General features: G+C 47.0%; 1 protein-coding gene across 8 annotated transcripts in view; it reads left to right on the forward strand.

Annotated features, from left to right (window-relative positions):
- The window catches only part of RIPOR1 (RHO family interacting cell polarization regulator 1), a 93,828-nt gene that overhangs the window by 29,925 nt on the left and 43,351 nt on the right, over positions 1–20,552 (forward strand). For 4 of the 8 annotated variants that reach the window (XM_063141280.1, XM_063141282.1, XM_063141285.1 and 1 more), the window contains exon 1: positions 12,141–12,239. The exons of 2 other annotated variants lie outside the window; for them this stretch is intronic. In XM_063141280.1, coding sequence (XP_062997350.1) covers positions 12,221–12,239 — 19 coding nt within the window. In that variant the 5' untranslated portion in view covers positions 12,141–12,220. Of the gene's footprint in view, positions 1–10,301; positions 10,368–12,140; positions 12,240–12,700; positions 12,769–20,552 lie in introns of those variants that run through there. 2 more of the 8 variants (XM_063141283.1, XM_063141281.1) reach the window with 2 other exon arrangements.

Here is a 20,552-nt window from a genome sequence, read left to right on the forward strand (position 1 = left end):
TAGCGAGAAAGAATGCACTTTTGGGGCGGGGAAGTCACATGATTAAATCGAGCCTTTATGAGTATTGATTTAAATCCTGATTTAAATCCTGATTTAAATCAAATCCACCCTGCTTTCCATGGGTGGTACTTCCCTTGAAAGTGGACGGTAGTAAGAAAGCTTGAAGGTCCAGGACAGGGTGGGATTTCTGGAGGTATGGAAAACCTCTGTGCCTCTTACCCCTTTGGGGTTGAGAGGAGTTAGGGCAGTGAAAGTACTGATTGGTTTCCAAAAGGATGCATAGTGGCCACTGAACCTTATGAATGGAATTGGTGTGCAAAGTTTCATGTGTGCATTAAATTCAATATAGGTCTACGGGGAATTCTGCACTGAGGCACTGTCACGGTCCAAAGATTCAGCTGGGGACGTCTTGCAGGCACAGAATTAGGGCGACATATTCAATGGCCTTTCTGGTGGCGAAGCTGCACTGGGAATTCTGTTTCTCTCCGCTCTGCCTGCCTCTAGAGTGTTGTTCTTGTTAAAGCTTAATGAGAACAAATGAGCCGGTGCGCCATGCAAAGAACCCGGAACCTTGCCCTCATGTGCATTGTGCTGAGAAGGGTTTGTGCAGCTGTATTTCTCCATCTTATTTGGGCCTATTTGTCCCTGGCGGTAATGTCTGTAGCCTAATGGAGGGGCCATAGCTCAGTGTGATAGAGCACACGCCTTGGCTGCAGAAGGTCCCAGGTTCGATTCCCAGCTTCTCCAGGTAGGGCAAGGAAAAGAATCCTGCCGCTGCTGCCAGTCAGTATCGACAGTACTGGGGTAGATGGTCTGACTCAGTATAAGACAGCTTCTTATGTTCCTAATGTAGCTCGCGAACTCCTGGTAGATCTCTTGAGTCAATTGAATGAGTTCCCAGAACTGACTCCCCGTTTTCTAATTTTCGGGGTACAGTGTCATCACTTACATAGCCAGAACTGAACCATCCACGCATGAGTGGGTGCTATCGACAGTCAGATGGGGATTGAGCATACTCAGTGGGCACAGAATCCTGACTGACTATTGGTGGTAGGAGGGAGGAGAAAAACCTTGAAGTAGAATGAAATGAAGTGGCTAGAATCCTGAATAGAAGTATTCCACGCTGCAACATTTTGTTGCAGGTTCCTGTAGCTTAATAATAGCAACAACGATGAAGACTTTCCCCACTACCTCTATTAAAGCAGGCTGATGAAATGAAGAAAGCTTGGGCTGACCAGGAGGAGATTTTCATGTCAAAGGACTCTACTACAAGCAGATTTTTGGGCTCAGAATATGCTGAAACGCAGTCTTATTCCCTAATTCCAAATGCATGTGTCTTATGCAACTGGTGTACATAAGCATACTGCCTCTGATGCTGTGGGTAGTGTATGGCCATCAAGACTAGTAGCCATTGATGGCCTTCTCCTCTGAATTTGTCCAATCTCCTTTTCAAGCCATCCAGATTGGTGGCCATCACAGCATCTTGTGGAAGGGAATCCCATAGTTTAGCTATGTGCTGTGTGAAGAAATCCTTCCTTTTATCTGTCCTGAATCTCCCACCAATTGAGAGACCAAGGGCCACTGCCTCCCAGGAAGAGCACCGTGGCAAAGGGGAGACCACGCTGGCCCCATCAGTCAGCCAGGGAAAAAGGACCTGCTCTAATTTCACCATTCCTTTTTCCTCTTATATCTTCCTTTGTTTCACGACTGTTAGATCAGGAGTGGGCAGAATTCAGGCCTGCATGATCTATGCTTTTTTTTATTAGTAGAAACCCAAGATTCGCCAACCGAAGTCTGTTGCAAAAAGGCATATACTTAGAATGAAAGTATTATGATCCTAGGAATTTCTTTGGAGTATCAGAGCTGATTAAAGCTCACAGTTCATCCACTCAGAGGTTCTTCATTTCAGCAATTTGGTGGGGTCGGGTGGTAGTGGGAGCATTTTCTGGCTGCTATGGTTGAACAATTGGGCGTCAGAAATTTTTGCCCATCTACTGCAAATCCCCCAGGCGAATCGATTCAGAGCTGCCTTCTTCTCATCTTGGGTTTAGATAGTTGAACCTGCAAGCCAGCAGAAAGGAAACCACCTTATCTTTAAATTGCTGTAAAGTGCTTAGAAAATGTCAGGTGCTTTAGGCATTTAATAACATAACTAAAAATCATCTTGGGAACATAGGAAGCTGCCTTATACTGAATTAGAATCGGTCTCTCTAGCTCAGTATTGTTGACACTGATGGGCAGCTCTGCCTGGAGACGCCGCGGATCGAACCTGGTACCTTCTGCATGCAAAGCAGGTGCTCTGCCACTGAGCCACAGCCTCTCCTCAAAGCCACTGTCCAAGACCAAGAGAAGAGGGCAGAGCACAGAGACAGAGAGATCCTGGCAGGTGAATCTGAGCATAAGAAATAAGGCATTTATTTTCTCTTTATCTTCCAGTCTTTTCAGACAGGTAGAATTACACTCTTCTCTCTCTCTCCTGTCCCGCCCTTCTACCTCCAGGATCCCTCTCTTTCAATTGTTGCTTTCTCTTCCAAGTACAGCCTGCTGTCTCCCATACGAAGGCACTAAAAGCTCAGAACAGGAGGGAGGCAGCTGAGAAGGGTGCCGGGGGGGGGGGGAGGCAGGAGTGTGCCAGGCATCCCCCTTTTTGCCCATGAATAAATTCATTCTTGCACTCAACGTTGGAGTTCCTGAATGAAACGAAAGCTTTTAGCATCAGACGCTTGAGGGAGCAGCCTTTTGTGAAAAGGGGGGGGCAGGCAGCAGGAGGGCAGAACCAAAGGCATTCTCATTCTTTCAAAGGGTCTCTTCTCCAGCTGGAAAAAAAAAGGATGGGAGGGAGCGAGGGGAAGCCCGAATGAGCCCATTAACCTTAGCTGCACCTCAACTTGCATGGCCTCCCTGCATGTCTGTCACCATGTTGCCCCCAGAGAGATGCCCTTGCCTGCTTCAATCCAGAGCAGTCTTCCTTAGGTTTGTGTGGAGAGGGGGGGGGTTACATAACAGAGCGGCAAAGTATGAATGAATAAATGGCTTATTAGCTGCTAGTCCAAGGCAGTCAGGCCCAAATTCATCACTTAAAATAAATTATGCAAATATGCATGTACATGTGCATCAGTCGTTCTGATTGCATTAGTCTCGGTTCCCCCTCCCTTCCCCAGACATCCCAGTTTTTGTTGAGCCACTAAGAAAGAGACTTTCAAAACAAGCAACTCAACTTTCTGTTCTGCAACTGTTCTATTGCTTCATCATAAACTTCTTTAAGAGCAGCCCTGATGGGTAGATCAGAGATTAAGCTGCATTCTACCTAAGCATCCTTACTTGGAGAAAGTCCCACTGAAACTCGATGGAGACTTAACGTCGTCATAAACATGCTTAAACTGGTCCGTTAAGAACTGTTTGGGGGGGCACAGAATGGGAAACCTGAAGCGAAACTTTCTATGGCAATGAAGGTTGGAAGGAAACTTTGGTTTCATTGACTTTTCTCCCCAATCTAAGTAGAGGAGAGGGAGGAAAAAACCATAATGTTGATTTATCTAAGAAAGCCTGCTATTTGATAAACTGTTGGGTATTATTAATGAAAAGCTGCCTTCTCCATGGCTATGCTGGCTGGGGAAGATGGGAGTTGTAGTCCAACACATTTGGAGGCCACACGGTTGGGAAAGACTGATGACAACCAAGACCATGCATGCCCCCTTGATTTCTTAGTTGCTAAGTTGATGGTCTTTGTAGGCTGAGCAAGATGGGTCTTGTGTGCATCTAACTCCGCCATCCAAGACCTGGTGGCCCTCCAGATGGGTTGTAGTCCATGCTCCGAGTTGTAGTCCAACTCAGCTGGAGGGTACCAGGTTGGGGAAGACTGATCTTGGTGTATGACCATTTGTGAGTGGGAAATGTTACCAGTGAATCTGATTTGCCATTCAGGAGAGACAAAAGCAAATAGCACTTCGTGTGTGGTATAATTAACTTGTAGAATTCACTGCTGTTAAATGGAATTTCTGTGTTTGTTTGTTGCTGTGAACCACTAAGCAATATACAGAGGAAGGGTGAGACATGGACCATAGCACATGTTACCACTACATTATTGATTCCAGACTAGCTATCTAATTATTATCCTCCTTTTTGGCCTTGAGTTCATCCAGGCAGAGCCTGGGCCTCCTCAGTTCATGGCTTGGTTCTCAGAAACACTGGCTTGTGTGAAAGCCCCTAGGAATTGTGGGAGACACCATCTTGGCCTTGGAAGAGTTGTAGCAGCGTGGCTTGCTCTACACCGCCCTCTACTGCCAAACTGGAGTTTAGGTCCATTCCTGGAGTATACAAATAAAAGAGGCGATGGAGTATTGTCTATACCAGGGGTAGATCTCCAGATGTTTTGGACTTCCAATGCCCAGACATCCCCTACCCGGCCTACTGGCATGGCCAATGGTCAGGAATGCTGGAAGTTGGAAGCCCAAAACCTCTGAACGTCTACTTTCTTCCCACACTGTGCTACCTTTCCCAAACCCAGTACCTTCCAGATGGGTTGGACTACACCCCCATCATCCCCAGCCAACATGGCTATGTTGGTTGGAGTGATGGGAGTTATAATCCCTAGCGGAGGCTGGTAGCTCTGATTTCAGTGGGGCTATGAATCTGTTCTGGGTTTCAATCAGAACTAGCCAGGACTCTAAAGAAGCTGTCCATGGTGCTGAATCACCTTCCCAAAATAGTGTTTTCCAGCTCTACCTGAAGTGGAACTTTTTGCATGCCGAATAAGTACTCTACCACTGAGCTGCGGCCTTTTCCACTAAGCTGAACCATTTGGGGAGAATTTATGTTGGAAGGAACCCAAAACAGCTCCTCAAATTTTATGTTATCTTTTTAGAATACACACACACACACACACACACACACACACACACACACACACACTTTCCTTATCTGAAAAGGTGTTTGGTAGGTAATGGCCGTACTAAAAATGAATTTACCAGTAGAAATTAACATCTTTTAACACCGAGAAAATTTAAAACATGCCACTGAAAGACCCTCCTTATCCACTGCAATGGAATATTTTGAAGTATGTAGTTGCCCTTGTTTCTGCTGTTTTCGTTTTGTTAAGACTTATAATTAAAAAAAATTGATTGAAATGTTTGGAGAAACAGAAACAAAAAATCTTTTGGCAACCCTTCTGGATGGCACTCGGTCTTTGGGGAAAGGTCAGAAAAAAAGACTGTTTCAGAGCTGGAAAAGGAACACAACCATCAAGCGGGCCGTTGTAGTGAATTGTAAAAGAAGAGCCCTTCTGAATTAGGCAGGGGATCCAACTAGTCCTACAAAATCCTTCTTCACAGAGCAGCCAACCAGATGCTTCTATGAAGCCCAGAGATCAAGCCTGGAAACTTTCCCCTGCTTGCATGCCTACCAGCAACTGGTGGTGTTCAGGGGTATACTGCTCCTGGACAAAGAGGTTCTATTTAGCTACGGGGGGGCTAATAGACCTACCTATGGCTATCCTGCATGGATTAGGATGATCACAGCAATGGTATGCTTAAGAGGGCGTACTTGATTGATCCGAGAGATGGTGGCATGATAGAAGGCCAGGGCAGGCAGAGGGTAGATCAGGATCTATGGGTAGATCAGGTGATTTGCAGTAGATTAACAACCATTTTTTTAAATCCCAGTGGTTTAACAATTGCAAAAGAAAGCTGGAAGTGGAGTCATTCCACCAGCCCTGCTGAAAGAATTAATTCCTCCCCCTTCCCTCTCCATTGCTTCTTCTTTGTGTGCCATATCTTCTTAGTTCAAAAGCCTGCACAGAGGGACTGTCTTGTTTTACTGATGATATGGAAGCTTCTCCAGGCAGCTTTTTCGCTAAGGAGCGAGTTAAAAAATACTTAAATAAAAAGAAAACAGCATATTCCGCTCCTAAATCAGGCAGTTGAAATCAAGGACGCTTGGGAGGAAACGAGTAGATTTGTTTGGGTGTGGCAGAATCTGTGTCCACGGTCCAGTTCTGGTACTGAAAACCTATTCCTGGGCTGAGCATCTTCTCAGGGGCGCCTGGTTCCGCACTTCTGGGTCTGCCTTCTTGAGCCCCTATTTTGCTCCTGGCTCCAGAACCTAGGGATTCCTGTGAAAAATGCAACCTAAATTATTCTCCTAATATAGAGAATAAGTGCTCTTCCGTCTAAGGCAGAAGTAGTCAACTTCTGGGGGTGTGAAGACCAATTTCCTCCACTGGGAGACGCCACCACGGCATCACTGAAGTTACTGCCGAAATTTGTTGGTACAGCAGCAAAGAATGGACCAATTTTTCTTTAAAACAGCCTTTTCTGCTGGCGCGAATTTCAGTAGCAGGACTGCCAAAACAAAAGGCCAGGGGTGGGGCAGGTTGCACATGCGGCCCCGTGGGCCACATGTTCACCACCCACGGTCTAAGGTACGTCGGGCCCTTCAGTTTAGGAACTGAAATTACAAACCAGCAAGTGATAAAAAGGCAGGACTGACTTGCCTTTCGGCGTCCTGCCGTAGCTGATGCTGCCAGTAGATAGCAGGTGCTTCCCTGCCATCTCAATTCACATGCATACAGAAGTATGAAAGCTTTTTTTAAAAAATCGTTGTCGTCTGGAAGCCACAAAGGCTTGGTGCATTATGTCTTGTTCAGGCTGGGACGCACATAATCATTCTGGAATTTTTGTTCCAACCTTGGCTAAGCTTAGCATCCGCTGGGGAACTGGAATTCCAAGTGCTTGGCACCTGCCTTTCCACGAAGGAGCTGCACGGGGTGCCGTGCACCTGGCAATACCTGTCCGTCTGGCTTGGTATGTCATCACTCAGGCATCTGCATCAGACAGGGCAATTTGAGACGACTCTTAACACTTAGATCAGCTTTCCCTGACCTGGTGCCTACCAGATGTTTTGGATGACAACTCCCAGCATTCCTGAACATTGGCCATGCTGGCTGAGGCTGATGGGCATTGGTCCAAAACATCTGCAGAGTACCAGGGTTAAGAAAGGCTGGCTTAGACTACTCTAACGTGCTCTACATGGGGCGGCCCTTGCAGTATTTAGAACCTTCAGCTGGGGCAAACTTCAGAACCCAAACTGAGCAAACTTTAGAGACTATATAGCGCTTGAACCAGCTGCACTGGGTTCCAAATTGTTTTTGAGCTGAATTCAAGATGCGGGTTTATTTATTTTATTTATTTATTTATTTATTACATTTTTATACCGCCCAATAGCCGAAGCTCTCTGGGCGGTTCACAAAACCGTTTTTGTGTTTTGGCCTCTAAAGCCCTAAACTGCTTGCAATCCAGGTATCTGGAACATAGGAAGCCACTTTATACTGAGTCAGACCATTGGTCCATCTAGCCCAATATCGTAGACACAGACTGGTAGCAGCAACTCTCCAGGGTTTCAGGTGGGATTCTTTTCCTTGCCCTACCTGGAGAAGCTGGGGATCGAAGCTGGGACCTTCTGCATGCAAAGCAGGTGAAAGAGCTTTCACTCTGAGCTATGGCCCCTCCTACTCCTCCTGTATGTGCCTGCCCATAATTTGAGATCTTAATCAGAGGTCCTGTTGCATGTCCCACCACCAAGAGAGGCCAGGTAGGCAGGGGTACAAGACAGAGCCTTTTCTGTAGCAGCACCCCACAACTATGCGACCTCTTCTGAAGGGAGGTCAGGTTGGCATGTCTATTGGGTTTTGGACAGATAGTGAAAACTGTATTCTTTTGCCAGGCCTTTGGCTCTCTTGAAATTGTTTTGGCTTGTTGTCAAGAATGTTTTGTCTTTGCTTTCATCCTCTTTTGATTGCTTTGCGTTGGATTTTATGTAACTGCACGTTATTTTGTGAGCTCCATGGTCGGTACAAAAGCAGTTACTAAACATTTTAATAAAATAAATAAACTGGGGTGTTGAGAGCTCAGGGCTGTGTTCCTAGAGATTATGGTGGAAGGCCAAATCCAGCTGGTGTGTGTTGGTATTTTACATGAGGATTTGTCTAGAGGCTGCTTTTGACAGTAAGGTGTCCGTTTATATGCACTGTGTTTAGGAGACAGCTTTGTGGAAGGGAAGAAGGGTCTCCTTGATCCATCCCGAATTGTTTGAGTCCTGCTGGGATCTGAAGGAAGAAAGCAAAAGGAATGGAAGCAGCTCAAGGACTCTCAGAAAGGACTTCCAATCAAATAGCAAATCTAATGCCAATCTGGAGGAATAAGTTACAGTCCATCGCCCTGATGGAGAAATTAACAAACTGTTAGGCTACAAAAGTCAGAGCTACAGGGAGAGCTTCTACAAAAACTGGGCAGTTTTCATAGATTTTACAAGGAATTCAAATAATACAGAACCTCCATACTCACATGCATCCTGTTGGAAAGATGTCTTGGTATAAATGAATGAACGTAATAATGATTTACAAATGAAGGCGTTTAATGCTTACATAAACATAGAATCCTGAAATTAAATTGAAAAATAATTCAATTCTAGGACTGTAATATACGGAGCGATTGTTCTGTTGTTCTGTTTATTGGTTTATATGCTTATAATGAAACAATATGCTTTGTATCAATTCTTTATATAATAACTCAATTAAAAATATTTGTGGGGGAGAGAACAAAAGAACTTCCAACTGCTTCGCTGGCTGCTATCAAACGGAGAGGAATACCAATAGGAAACAGGGTGGATTTTTCTGAATTGCAGCGAAATGTTCTAACGTAAGGACCAGATTCAAGGAAAAGAGGGGAACGCCTTTCCTTTTGCTAGAACTGGATGAATGGAGGAGATCCTCGCCCCGGATGCATTGAACAGGCAAGGCCCAGGCTGTGCTTGTCTGAGATCTGGCTCTTAGCAAGATGTTCCTGGTTTCCATCTCTGACATTCCTTTTCCGCAAACAGATACGTTCACCACAAAGGCGACAAAAGAGGCTGGTTATCAGGATGGATTGGAGGTATGCGTCCCCTTCAGGCCCTGCTCTTCCTTCTGGTGGTCCTTTATCTTTAAACCGGACTTTGACTGTGTGGTCTTTCGAATAGAAGAGAACACATGGCCACTCTCTGTACGCTAAGATCTTTTTTGTACCTATCATAGAATCATAGAATAGTAGAGTTGGAAGGGGCCTATAAGGCCATCGAGTCCAACCCCCTGCTAAATGCAGGAATCTACCCTAAAGCATCCCTGACAGATGGTTGTCCAGCTGCCTCTTGAAGTGGGCATGTTTAGCCTGGAGAAGAGAAGATTGAGGGGAGACATGATAGCACTCTTCAAATACTTAAAAGGTTGTCACACAGAGGAGGGCCAGGATCTCTTCTCGATCCTCCCAGAGTGCAGGACACGGAATAACGGGCTCAAGTTAAAGGAAGCCAGATTCCGGCTGGACATCAGGAAAAACTTCCTGACTGTTAGAGCAGTGCGACGGTGGAATCAGCTACCTAGGGAGGTTGTGGGCTCTCCCACACTAGAGGCTTTCAAGAGGCAGCTGGACAACCCTCTGTCACGGATGCTTTAGGGTGGATTCCTGCATTGAGCAGGGGGTTGGACTCGATGGCCTTGTAGGCCCCTTCCAACTCTGCTATTCTATGATTCTATGAAGGCCTCTAGTGTGAGAGAGCCCACAACCTCCCTAGGTAACTGGTTCCATTGTCATACTGCTCTAACAGTCAGGAAGTTTTTCCTGATGTCCAGCCGGAATCTGGCTTTCTGTGCTTGGTCTACCCAAAACAAATCTGCGTAACACCAGCTTAGTTTCATCTTACCTATCTACCTACCTGCTCCACTTCAGCAATCTTAAAACCACTGCAAACTGCAGACTGTGCCTTTTTCTTTACATCCAAGACCTTTTTCTTTTTCTCCCCCCTGATCCCTGTGGTGCCTTCAATGGCAGGATTTGGGGACAGAAGTCCAGGGCCCTACTCAGTAGGATGAGCAGGAGCCCCCCTCCCCAATTTTTTTTTAACAGGACTAGTTTAACTCATTTTAAAGTGAATGACAGAATGCTCATTTCCACCTAAAGAATGGAAGCTTCAGTTAAAACCCATGAAGTCTGAAATGACCTAATTGCATCGCTGCTATTCCCTGCACCACCGCCCTGGTTTTGCTTAACATCCAACCTGAAGAAGAGTTCCCGTAAACTCAAAACTTGCTCACCATTTTTAGTTGGTCCTTTTAAAAGAAAGGATGTTATAAATACTGTTGTTGTGCCGTCTGCTTCTTAAAGAGGGCGCCATGCGCGAGAGAGTTCGTCTCTCCTTCAAAGAACTTGGAACGGGGCTGCTTGAATCTGTTCGGTTTTCACTGCGTTACTTCCGGACAACCCTGTGTCTTTGACCGTGTTTCCATCCTGTCTTGGGGGAGACGACGTCTGGTTAAAAGCTGGGCTCGCAAAGAGAAGGTATATGCCGGGTTGTTAGACTTTGGCTGCGTGGCTTAGCTGCCTGCAAGATTGGAGAGTTACATTTTGCAGATGAGGCGCTATCCGCCAGCTCAGCTAGGAACGTGGGGGCATGGATGTGTCTGGGGTGATGTGGGTTGCAAACTAAGAAGGAGCGGGCTCTGGTGTCCACCCTAACAGCATGCTGGAGGCAGCAGGAGTGGCCCTGGGTTTAAAGTATGGCTTGCACGCTCCTAGTTGTGGAAATAGCTGCTCAAGGGACATTCGTGGAACTTTATAGCACTGGTGCAACCTTCTGTCCTCCGTTGACAGGAAGACCCCTGGCATCTACAGGAGGAGGCCATGAGCCAGGCCCTCCCTGTGGCACATAAACAGGAGTAAAGGCGGTCACTTGAGTAGTTCTTCCCCACTGTAGTGTACAGGCGGACTGGGAGGGGGGCTTTTTCCTTCCGCATGATGACTTGAAGCTTTTACTTGAACGGATTTGGTTGTTCGCCAAGAAACAGTTGTGTCTTCCTGGTAAGGCTTAGTGACGTCCCGTTGTTGCCTTCTGCCTGGGGTGCAGCCTGTGTCATCTTCCCAGGACTTTTAACTCCACATGTTTCTCCTCACCCCTCTGCTCTTACTCCACCATGTCCTGCTGAGATCTGTAAGAGCACAGCTTTAAACAATTCCCTCTCTGTGTCACAGAGCTAATCCCGTAGCTGAAGTCGCACGTGTGAGAGATGCAGCAGAGAAGCCGAACTCAGGAAAATAGGGGCTGTGTGTGTTCTTTAGCCTCCAGACCTGACTTATGGCCATCTCTTGGGTCACTGTTAAGAAGGCCTGGACTTCTTCACTTTGCCAGGCCATAAGGAAGCGGGATTGATGCCTTACTTCCCTGACTGACACCTATGCTGTTCATCTTGGACACCTTGCTTCTCAGTCCCAAGTTCTGGTGCTGGAGTGGGGGCAATAGGGAATCCGACTGTGGCGGCACTCTGCTTATGCTCAGAGATTCCTTTATTAGTTGCAGTTCTAGATCATTGGTGTCCAGCTGGTGGGTCAGGCCTGACCTGGATTGTATTAGTGGCACCAACATTATTGGGTGGGGGGTGGTTTGGGCTTCCTCTTAAAGAGAAAGAAAGAGAGGGGTGGAGAATGAAAAGGGCTGCAAAGGAGGACAGAGTTCCTTCATCTTCCTTCGTTGTGCTGAAGAGGATGTTTTGCTAGGTGTGGCTTTCTCACCCCTGCGTGACAAGCTGCCTCTGCAAAAACAAACTCCCCTTTTGATGTAGGTAATGAAAAGATAGCAGACCTACACACCCTGAAATGGTGTGAAGGGAGAGAGAAACAGACACGTACGGTAAGAAAAAGTGAAGCGGGGCCTGTGGTACAATTTCGGAATCAAGGTAGATCTGGGTTCCGAAAAGGCTGAAGGCTTCTGTTCTTGGGCCATGATAGTCTAGCTCTGCTGACCTTCAGGAGAAGGAGGAAAATAGCCCAGTGATGGATGTTATAGAATCCCTCAGGCAGGCTTCTGTCTCTTCCTGATGTGTCCCTTTCATTCTCCTCCTCCTCCTTCTCCTCCTCCTGAGGCAGGGTTGCCTTCTCTCCCCCCCCCCCGCCCTATGCCTGTGTGGCTTTGAGTCACTCTGGGAGCAGCAGGAACTGGTGTGATGTCAGGCTGCACGCAGGGAAGTGGGGGAGGAGACGCACTGCCCAGTTTGGCTGGCTGGCTAGAAACTCTTGCCTCTGCCAGAGTTTATAGGAGGAGGATGAGAAGAGGAGGCGGCAGCAGCAGTAGCAGCAGCCTCTGGCGTGCAAGGCCTGGACTCCCCCAGAGTGAGTGATGCCCTAACCCCAGCTTCAAGATGAAAGGGAAATACAAAGGTAATGTTGATCCCTGAGATATGTCATCCTGGCTTCCAGGCTAGTAATGTGGAACCCCCAAAAATGTGAGCCTGGGGAAGCAGTTTACGAGCTGTTGTAGCCTCCATCATGGTCGAGAGATTTGTAAGCCAGGATGTTCAAATATTTCCTCTGCCATGAACCTGGGAAACTGGCCTTATAGACAGGCTGCAACAATCAACAGACTCCCGATTTGCAGTACGGGATAAGAGTGGCCTGCCTGACAGGGTTGTTGTTTTTCAAAGGGCTATTCAAGTAATGTGTGCGAAGTGCTTACAAAACTCTCGGGGGGAGCTCACCAGGCTTTGGGGCCAGGGTGGGATGTTTGCCTATTTGGCCCATTCTAGACTGCTAATAAATAGGGGGAGGCTTGGAGACGGGCCCTGCCGTTGGGGGTGAGCCGGGGATAGGGCTTTGTCCGTCATGGTGGAATTCCCCCCTCCAGAACAATTTTCCAGATGCCGACACTTGTAAACATTTGGGTGCCAGGTTAAAATGTCTTCCACGGGATGTGAGTTAATTGTCTTTGTATCTCGTTTAATTGTAGGTTTGTTGTATTTCATTACTATTTTAATGTGTGTGTTTTCACTTTGCAAGCTACCTTATGGTTGGTAAAGAAGGGTATAAAATTTTATTAAAGCAGAAAACGAAGGGGACGAATCCAGCTTAGGCCCTGGGGATTGTCTCTCTCACACTCTCTGGATTTGGGGTACAAAAATGCCTGCCCTTGGCCGAGGCACGGGGGACACTCCATCTACCTTGGGGCTCTGCTATCTTATAAGCTGCATACTCTGTACCAGACACGCCAACATTTGCTAGGGAACCAGTCAATACTCACAGGGTCATGTGGCAAAAATAATGGCGGGCGTACTTGTCCTCTGTCCGCGAAAGCATGGGCCATGATACAGTGGGTTAGTCTTTTAAGTTGCCGCAAGAATCCTCGTGGTTTTTTGTAAATATTGGTTGTTTCCGGTGGCCACTTGGGTGCCATGTTTCTCCACCACCCCCGCCCAGTATCCCTGTATAATTCCTAGTTGAGCTGCTTTGATGTATCGTGGGAGTGTTGGTGATACTAGCCAGGCTCCATTCCTGGCCCTGTCAGATGGTGGGCGGGATACCTGGGAGGTTGCCGAAAGTGCTGTTAAACAAAGCAATTGGCGAATGGTAGGAAGGGGTGGTGTTTCTGTCCAAGAAGTAGTTCCTCAGGTGAATGCCAGGCAATGTAGTGGTAGTAGAGCCGGAACGGGAAAGAGCCCATGTAATATTGTGGTTCAAGCGTTAGATTTTTAGATCAGGGAGGATTAGGCTGCATCTACACGGCTGCTTTGTAGCGGTATTGAAATGCACTGATAACCGTTGGGGAACTATCCACATTCCGTATTCTGCTTTCAGAGTGTTACATCCTGCTTTTTATTCCACTTTTGTAATGATTTGACACAAGGTGTAGATCTGCCTTCGGCTTCAAATCCTTTCTCCCGCTACAAAGCAAACTGGCTGTCTTTCTCTAGATTCCTCAACTTGACCTACCTCACAGGGTTGTGCAGATGAAAATACATCTCCCTGAACTCTTGGGAGGGAGGGGTGGTAACGTTAGACACCTTGCCAATGGGGCAGATTTCCTTTGACACCCGCACCATTTTGGTGAAGATGTCTGGATAGTGACAGGAGGACAGTTGGATTGAACCCGGTGCCAAAAGAGGCAGCGTTTGTTGTCAGGGTCAGCATCAAATGGTGTCTAGTTTCTGCAAGACATTTTTACTTTGTTCTGGTGTCTGCTGATTGGCGGATTCCAGGGTTCTATATCTGCACATCCCACAAGCACAGACTGTGGTATTGGGCACAGAATCCAGCTTGCTGAGAATCAGCGCTTTCATTATGTGTGGGGGGGTGGGGGTGCGAGTTTCTAGCCCCTATGACCCAAAATGATGCTTGAAAGTGTATAAGCAGTGCATGTTGAGATGAGATGAGGCTAAGAAAAGGGGCTTCAGCACCCTAAGTTTGATTTATTTACACCATTTTTATCCCATCTTTTGACTGGAAGGTCTCCAAGGCAGCTTACAAAATAAAACACTTACAAACAATAATAACATCACAAGGAAACACAAGATTATTGCAATTAATAACTAGCAATTGTTGTCACAGTTTTATTATGCTAACAGCACGGTGTATGTATAGATATCAGCAAAGATGTTCATACCTTTTAAGCATGGGTTTCACTGACGATGACCCAGGGTTGACAACAGATAGAGCTGTTTGCATGACATGACAGCCCATTGTGGCTTAATTTACCCACAGAGGTTGTTACGTTGTGCCAGGAGCCCACGGATGCTATTTTGTCATGGAACCTGGCTTGCCATGGCTTGTTGTGTCGTATGAGCCCAGGTGGCAGGGAATGTTTGAGGGTTAGACAACTGCAAAATAACCCTAAAACAAGGCATGGGTTATTTGGGGGTTGTCTAGCCTTGAAACAACAGCCCCTGCCACCTGGGCTCACATGACACAGCGGTTGGGGTCACACACCATGATAACCCACACACAGGGTTGAGTATGGGTTGAACTGTGGGTTGTTGTTGAAGTGTGGGTTGTTGTTGAAGTGTGGGTTGTTATTGCAATGTGGATTGTTGTGCTGAGAAGCAAACTTTTAATACGGTGCCCAAACACCAATATTGGTGGTGCTCAGGTATTCCTTGTAGGGAGGGAAGTTTGACAGCCAAGGTGCCATCACAGAGAAAGTCCTGATGGACACCTCAGTTCCAAAGGTGGAGGCATCCATAGGATAGCTCCTGAAGGCAGAGCCATCTCCAAGTTTGAGCAGGCACTGGGCAAAGCATCTTCTAGTGGGCCCCTAACCTTGTTCCCAGACCACTCAGGACTTTCATACGTGAAAACCAGCACCTCGAATTGCACCTAGAAACAAACCCATAAAGATTTTTGTAAGCTCCTTGGCCTTCCTGGCAGAGGAAATGCTGCAAAATAATATTTCTGGAAATCTCTTCCTGCCTTCCCCAGCCAGGTGGCCGTCTGGACATGTTGGACTGCAACTCCCAATATTCCCAGCCAAGAATGATGGGAATTGCATTCCAACCCATCTGGAGGCTACAGCTCAGAGAAGGCTGGTGAGCTGCCGTCTTGTAGACGGGTCCCAGGATTTCTTGCTTCAGAGCTTTAACTTCTGTTTATGAAAAGAAGAGTGCCTGCAGCTCTTGCTGTGCCCTTCATTTGGGTTTCTTTCTGACCGCAACCCCCACGCTAGCTGAGCTCAAACGGCGCTTCAGTTTCATCTCCCTCGTCTCCCGTGCCAGCTGTTTGGCAAGGGCTGCACTGCTTGCTGTGCGCCTGCTTCTGATCAACCCACTCTCTCCCGGCTGGCTTTCAGCCTGCTCTCAGGGTGTGAAGGGCTGCTGCGGGGTCAACCGCACACTTTTCCCCCTGTCCAGGCAGGTGGGGGAAAGCGATCCTGTCCTCACCGCAGGCAGCTGGTCTTATCTGGCTTGCGCGGCTGTCTTCCGGGTTGATCGCTTTAAGGCTTCCTCCCTGTCACACTCCCACGGTTTTTCCATTTTAAATTGCTACTTACTGATAATGAGAACCCAGAAATAAACACAGGCGGATGCTGTGCAGCTGGGGAGGCCTCAGAAAGGGCACTTGAACACCGACCGACTGTCTCTTTGGGCAGGGGAGGCTTGCGGCTGTCCTGCCTGGCAGAGAGTCCAGCTCCCTGCTGCGAGAGTGGTCCGTCCCAGCCTGGCTGCTGCTACTCGTGCAAAATCAGGTGGGCATAAGAAGAGGCCTTCTGGGTTAGTTCAAGGCCCGTCTCATCCCCCCTTCTCTTTTCTACAGTAGCCTGCCAGATACCTCTTGGAAGCCCGGATGCAGAACAAGAAGGCAAGAGCCTTCCCCCTGCTACCAGTGGCCGCTGAACAGAGGTTAGGTACAGCCATCACTCTTGGCTAACAGCCAATATCCTCCTTGAATCTGTCTGATCCCTTTTTAAAGTCATCTAAGGGCCAAATTATTTATTTGTTCTGTTTAGGTCCCACCTTTCCCTCCAAGGATCCCAAGGTGGCATACATGATCTTCCTTCTCTCCATTTTACCCCCACAACCCCCCATCTGGTAGGTTAGGTTAAGAGTCAACGGGCTAGTTCGCACGGGTTAATTTAATCCTTGCAGCATAAAATTGCAGGTGAAAAAAAAATGGTTTTAAAGGCCTTGAAAAACTAATTAAAAGTTCACCGGGAGCTGGAAGGATATCAGTATGGGCTCCAGGCAAGCCCTCCCAGGGGAGAGCATTCCATAAATACTGTGCCATAGCTGGGAAGGCCCATTTGAGATGCCAAGGGCACCTGGAGGACAGTCTACACTCACCGTAATATGTGAATAGGTTGGTGTAATGGTTAACCACAATACCTGACGGAACACCTTTCCCAACATGAACCTACCTGAACACTAAGTTTAACATCTAAGGTCCTTCTCCGGGTGCCTACTCCAAGGGAAGTTCGGAGGGTTGCAACAAGAGACAGGGCATTCTCTGCGGTGGCCCCCCAACTGTGGAATAATCTCCTTGACAAGGCCCGCCTGGCACCGACATTGTTATCTTTTCGGCGCTGGGTCAAGACTTTTCTTTTCTCCCAGGCATTTATTAATATGTAATGAGCCTGGGCCTGTTTTTTTGGCTCATCGTTTCTAAAGTTGATATAGTGTTTTTAGTTGTATGTGAATTTTGCATGTTTTTGTGGTTTTTAATTTTTGTATATTGTTTTTAAATGTTTTATATGAACCGCCCAGAGAGCTTCGGTTATGGGGCGGTATATAAACGCAATAAAATAAATAAATAATGATGTAAGCTGGTAAGTTTATGGTTTTCAGATCTCACTTTAGCTGTGAACTCAGGTAATATGCTAAGCCATGGTTAAACCACTAACTCTTTTGCAGCAAATGGTTAGTGAGCGTGTTTAAACCATGGTTATGTAGCCACCATGGTTGGGAATGGCTTACATGACACACTAAGTCATGGATCACACGACACACTAAGCCATAATGTTTAGCTCAAAATGCATAACCATTGTGGCTTAGCGTGTGGTCCGAAAAGGGTCGATGTCACCCTAGGCAATTCACTAGCCCAGTTCAGATGTCTTGGCTGTGCCTCTTCTTCATATGTTCTGCCTACCCTTTGCTTGCAGCAATTCCCCACCTCCTTTCCTGATAACTATAGTTTATTCAAATCCAGTAAGCTAAGGTTACCATAAGTTTTAGCTTGCCTCCAAATTTGTAAGGGTTCCACCCTTAAAGGCGGCCTAAAAGTAATTTAAAATAAATAAACAAAACTACGGTTTCCAACTCTGGTTTGGGAGCAAACTGCAGCTCACAGAAAACGTAGTCTACCTGATTTGTACATCACGACAGATGATAGTTGTTGTGAACCGAGGTGTAAGGAAGGGAAGACATAGTGATGGCCACTGATTTGGATGGCTTTAAAAGGAGGTTAGATAAATTCCTGGAGGAGAAATCTTTCATTGGTAACTAGTCCTGATGCCTCTAGCCTACGTATGTACACTAGTTGCTGGGGAACATGGGCAGGAGGGTGCTGTTGCACTCGTCTCCTACTTGTGGCTTTTTTGTGGCCAGCTAGTCGGCCGCTGTGTCAACAGAATGCTGGATTAGATGGACCCTTAGTTCATCATGTTCTTATGAACTGGAGCGTGGAAGAGAAGGAGGTAACATGCAAGGGAAAGTCATTGTCCTGATGGCCAAACCATGCTTTGGCTCTGCCACCTGAACCAGGGCCGCTGTGTCTTGGCTTCAGCTCCCTTACAGAATTGTGGCAAGAATGTCTGCGTTAAAGCATGTGCCGTGCTGCGGGCATTCTTAAGTCCTAGAAAAATGTGCGATCAGAGCAGTGGAAGAGGGGCTTTTGGCTCCCTAGCCTACATGTGTCTGGACACAAGCAAAACTCCATTGGGAATTTTGCACTGATGGGATGATGGTGATGGACCTCAAAAATATCTTTAGTGCGTTTTGCAAAGAGCTTTACGGTCTGCAAATCATGCTTGCATCCTGAGAAAGCTGCTCGCTATTATTCCCATTTTATGGATGGGGAAAAACTAAACTGAGGCAAAGAGCTGGCAACTTTCCTGAGAGTCACTCTGTGAACTCGTGGCTGAACAGGGGTTTGAGTTCAGCCCCCCCTCCCCAGCTCCAAATCATTCACTCTGAGGCTGGAACAGTGGATGAACTTCAGCTAACAAGGGTAGCCGGAAGTAGGTGGTGTGACTTTTGCTTGGCGTGGCAGGAAGAGCCCATCCCAGGCGCCTTAGCTTTGCACACCCTCCTTTTGAGATGCTTGAGGGGTAAGAAACCATTTCCTCCCTTTGTTTCTGCTTTTCCTTCCAAGGGCTTTGCCAGACAGGAGGAGAGAGCCCCTGGTACCTTTTCTAAAAAAGCTCAGACACCTTCTGCTAAATGGAGACTCACTTTTCCTCCCAGGGCACCGGCCCCTGTCTTCGGTTTGTTTTCATAGTGATGTCATAGCAGAAAATGCTGCTCTGTAACTGGGAAAATCAAAAGTTTGTGACTGGAATACATGACGCAGTGCATGGATTTCCCCCACGCGGCTTCTCCAGAATTTGGATGCCATTTGTTTCAGTTTCAGCCAAAGATTGGAGAGGAGGGACAAGAAAGGGATGACTGGGATCACGGACAGTGAAGCAGTAAGGAGAGCCGCTATGGCAAAATCTCAGGTGCAGGGTTGGGGTGCTGCTTGAAGAACTCCATGGCAGACTTTTCTGGGGTGCTTCCAATGAAAACTATTGCATTCCATCTTAATGTTGGGAGGGTGTTGTTTTTTGTGGAAAGGAACAAAAGGTGGGAGACGCAGTGGCAAAACACAGGAGGGTTACAACTAGAAGTCGACAATATCTCGAACCCCCTGTAAAAGTCTGTGGCCCCATTCAGACAACACGCTAAACCAGGCTGCTTAACCACAAAATGGTTAATAGAATGCATTAACCATTTTGTGGTTAAGCAGCACGGTTTAGCGTGTTGTCTGAATGGGGCCTGCCAGAGTGATTTAGTAATGAAAACCTAGTCTTGAAGCACCCCTGATTTCTGAGGTACATGTGCATGGTGCGGTTTCGAGCTTTGGCACATGAATGCAAAAGCAGAAAGACAGCCAAGTGGACAGGTAAAAAAAATAAATTGCTTTTCTGCCCACCCAGATGGTGGTTGGGTGAATTCTACCACAGAGGTTGCACCAAGGACAGAGGAAACTGCCTTATACAAGGTCAGACTATTTCTTCATCCAGCTCAGCGTTGAATCCACCCAAACACTGATCCATGTCAGAGGCCTTCCTCCGAGTGCCTTCTCAGTGGTGGCCCCCGATTATGGAATGCTTTCCCACTGGGATCCACCTGATGCCAACACTGTCAGATTTCCGGCACCAGGTTAAGGCTGTCCTCTTCTCCCAGGCATTTGATGGCATATGATGGGGCATTTATGTCCATTGTTTCTATCAGGTTCAGTAACTTATTGTAAGCAGTTCTCTTTCACATCACCTGTTACTTGATCCATTTTGACTGAAGATGCCAAAGGGTTGATAGGACCGTCTGCATGCAAAGCATGTGCTCTACCAGAGAGCTACGGTTCAGAGTCAAGGAAGGTGTTGATATGGGTGGCAAGAGACGCGCTGGGTGCACAATTTGTCCCTCTTCATAACCACCACACAGCCGGTTACAGCTTACATCTTGGTAGTAACTGCTCCTAAATGCTTCCACTTCTTTACAGCACCCGTAAAGAGCATTTATGATCATGGCACGCCTATTTCTAGACCTTTATTGCTCAGGTAGCAGGGGTGGATTTTGATGTTTGGATGGCTGTGAGATTGTCGTCTCTCCCAGAATCCAAATTCAAATTAGGGGGTCATTTCTGAAATGCAGCCTTAAAACAGTTTTAACTAACAATTCCCCTATCCATGCACTATAGTTTTTCAATGGGACTGGAAGCTAGGGATTTCTAGCATGCTACTCGCCATTCCTGGAGAAATCAAAGCTCATAATTCCTTTTGGAGAAACCATGATGTTTCAAAATAGTATTCCTCAGTAGAGTAAATGTGTGAGGATTTAGCACAATCCTTTCCCCTCTCCCCAAATGCTCCCTTTTTTCAATCCCCCCATTTCTCTCTCTCCTAGGGCTTACATAGGGGTGGAGTGTGTTTGCTTGAGTCTGATTTCCTGGCCATTGGGAGACGCCTTATCCATTTATGTGAACCGCCCAGAGAGCTTTATGTGAACCGCCCAG

This window comes from Elgaria multicarinata, chromosome 14 (assembly GCF_023053635.1).
Source record: "Elgaria multicarinata webbii isolate HBS135686 ecotype San Diego chromosome 14, rElgMul1.1.pri, whole genome shotgun sequence".
NCBI lineage: Eukaryota > Metazoa > Chordata > Lepidosauria > Squamata > Anguidae > Elgaria > Elgaria multicarinata.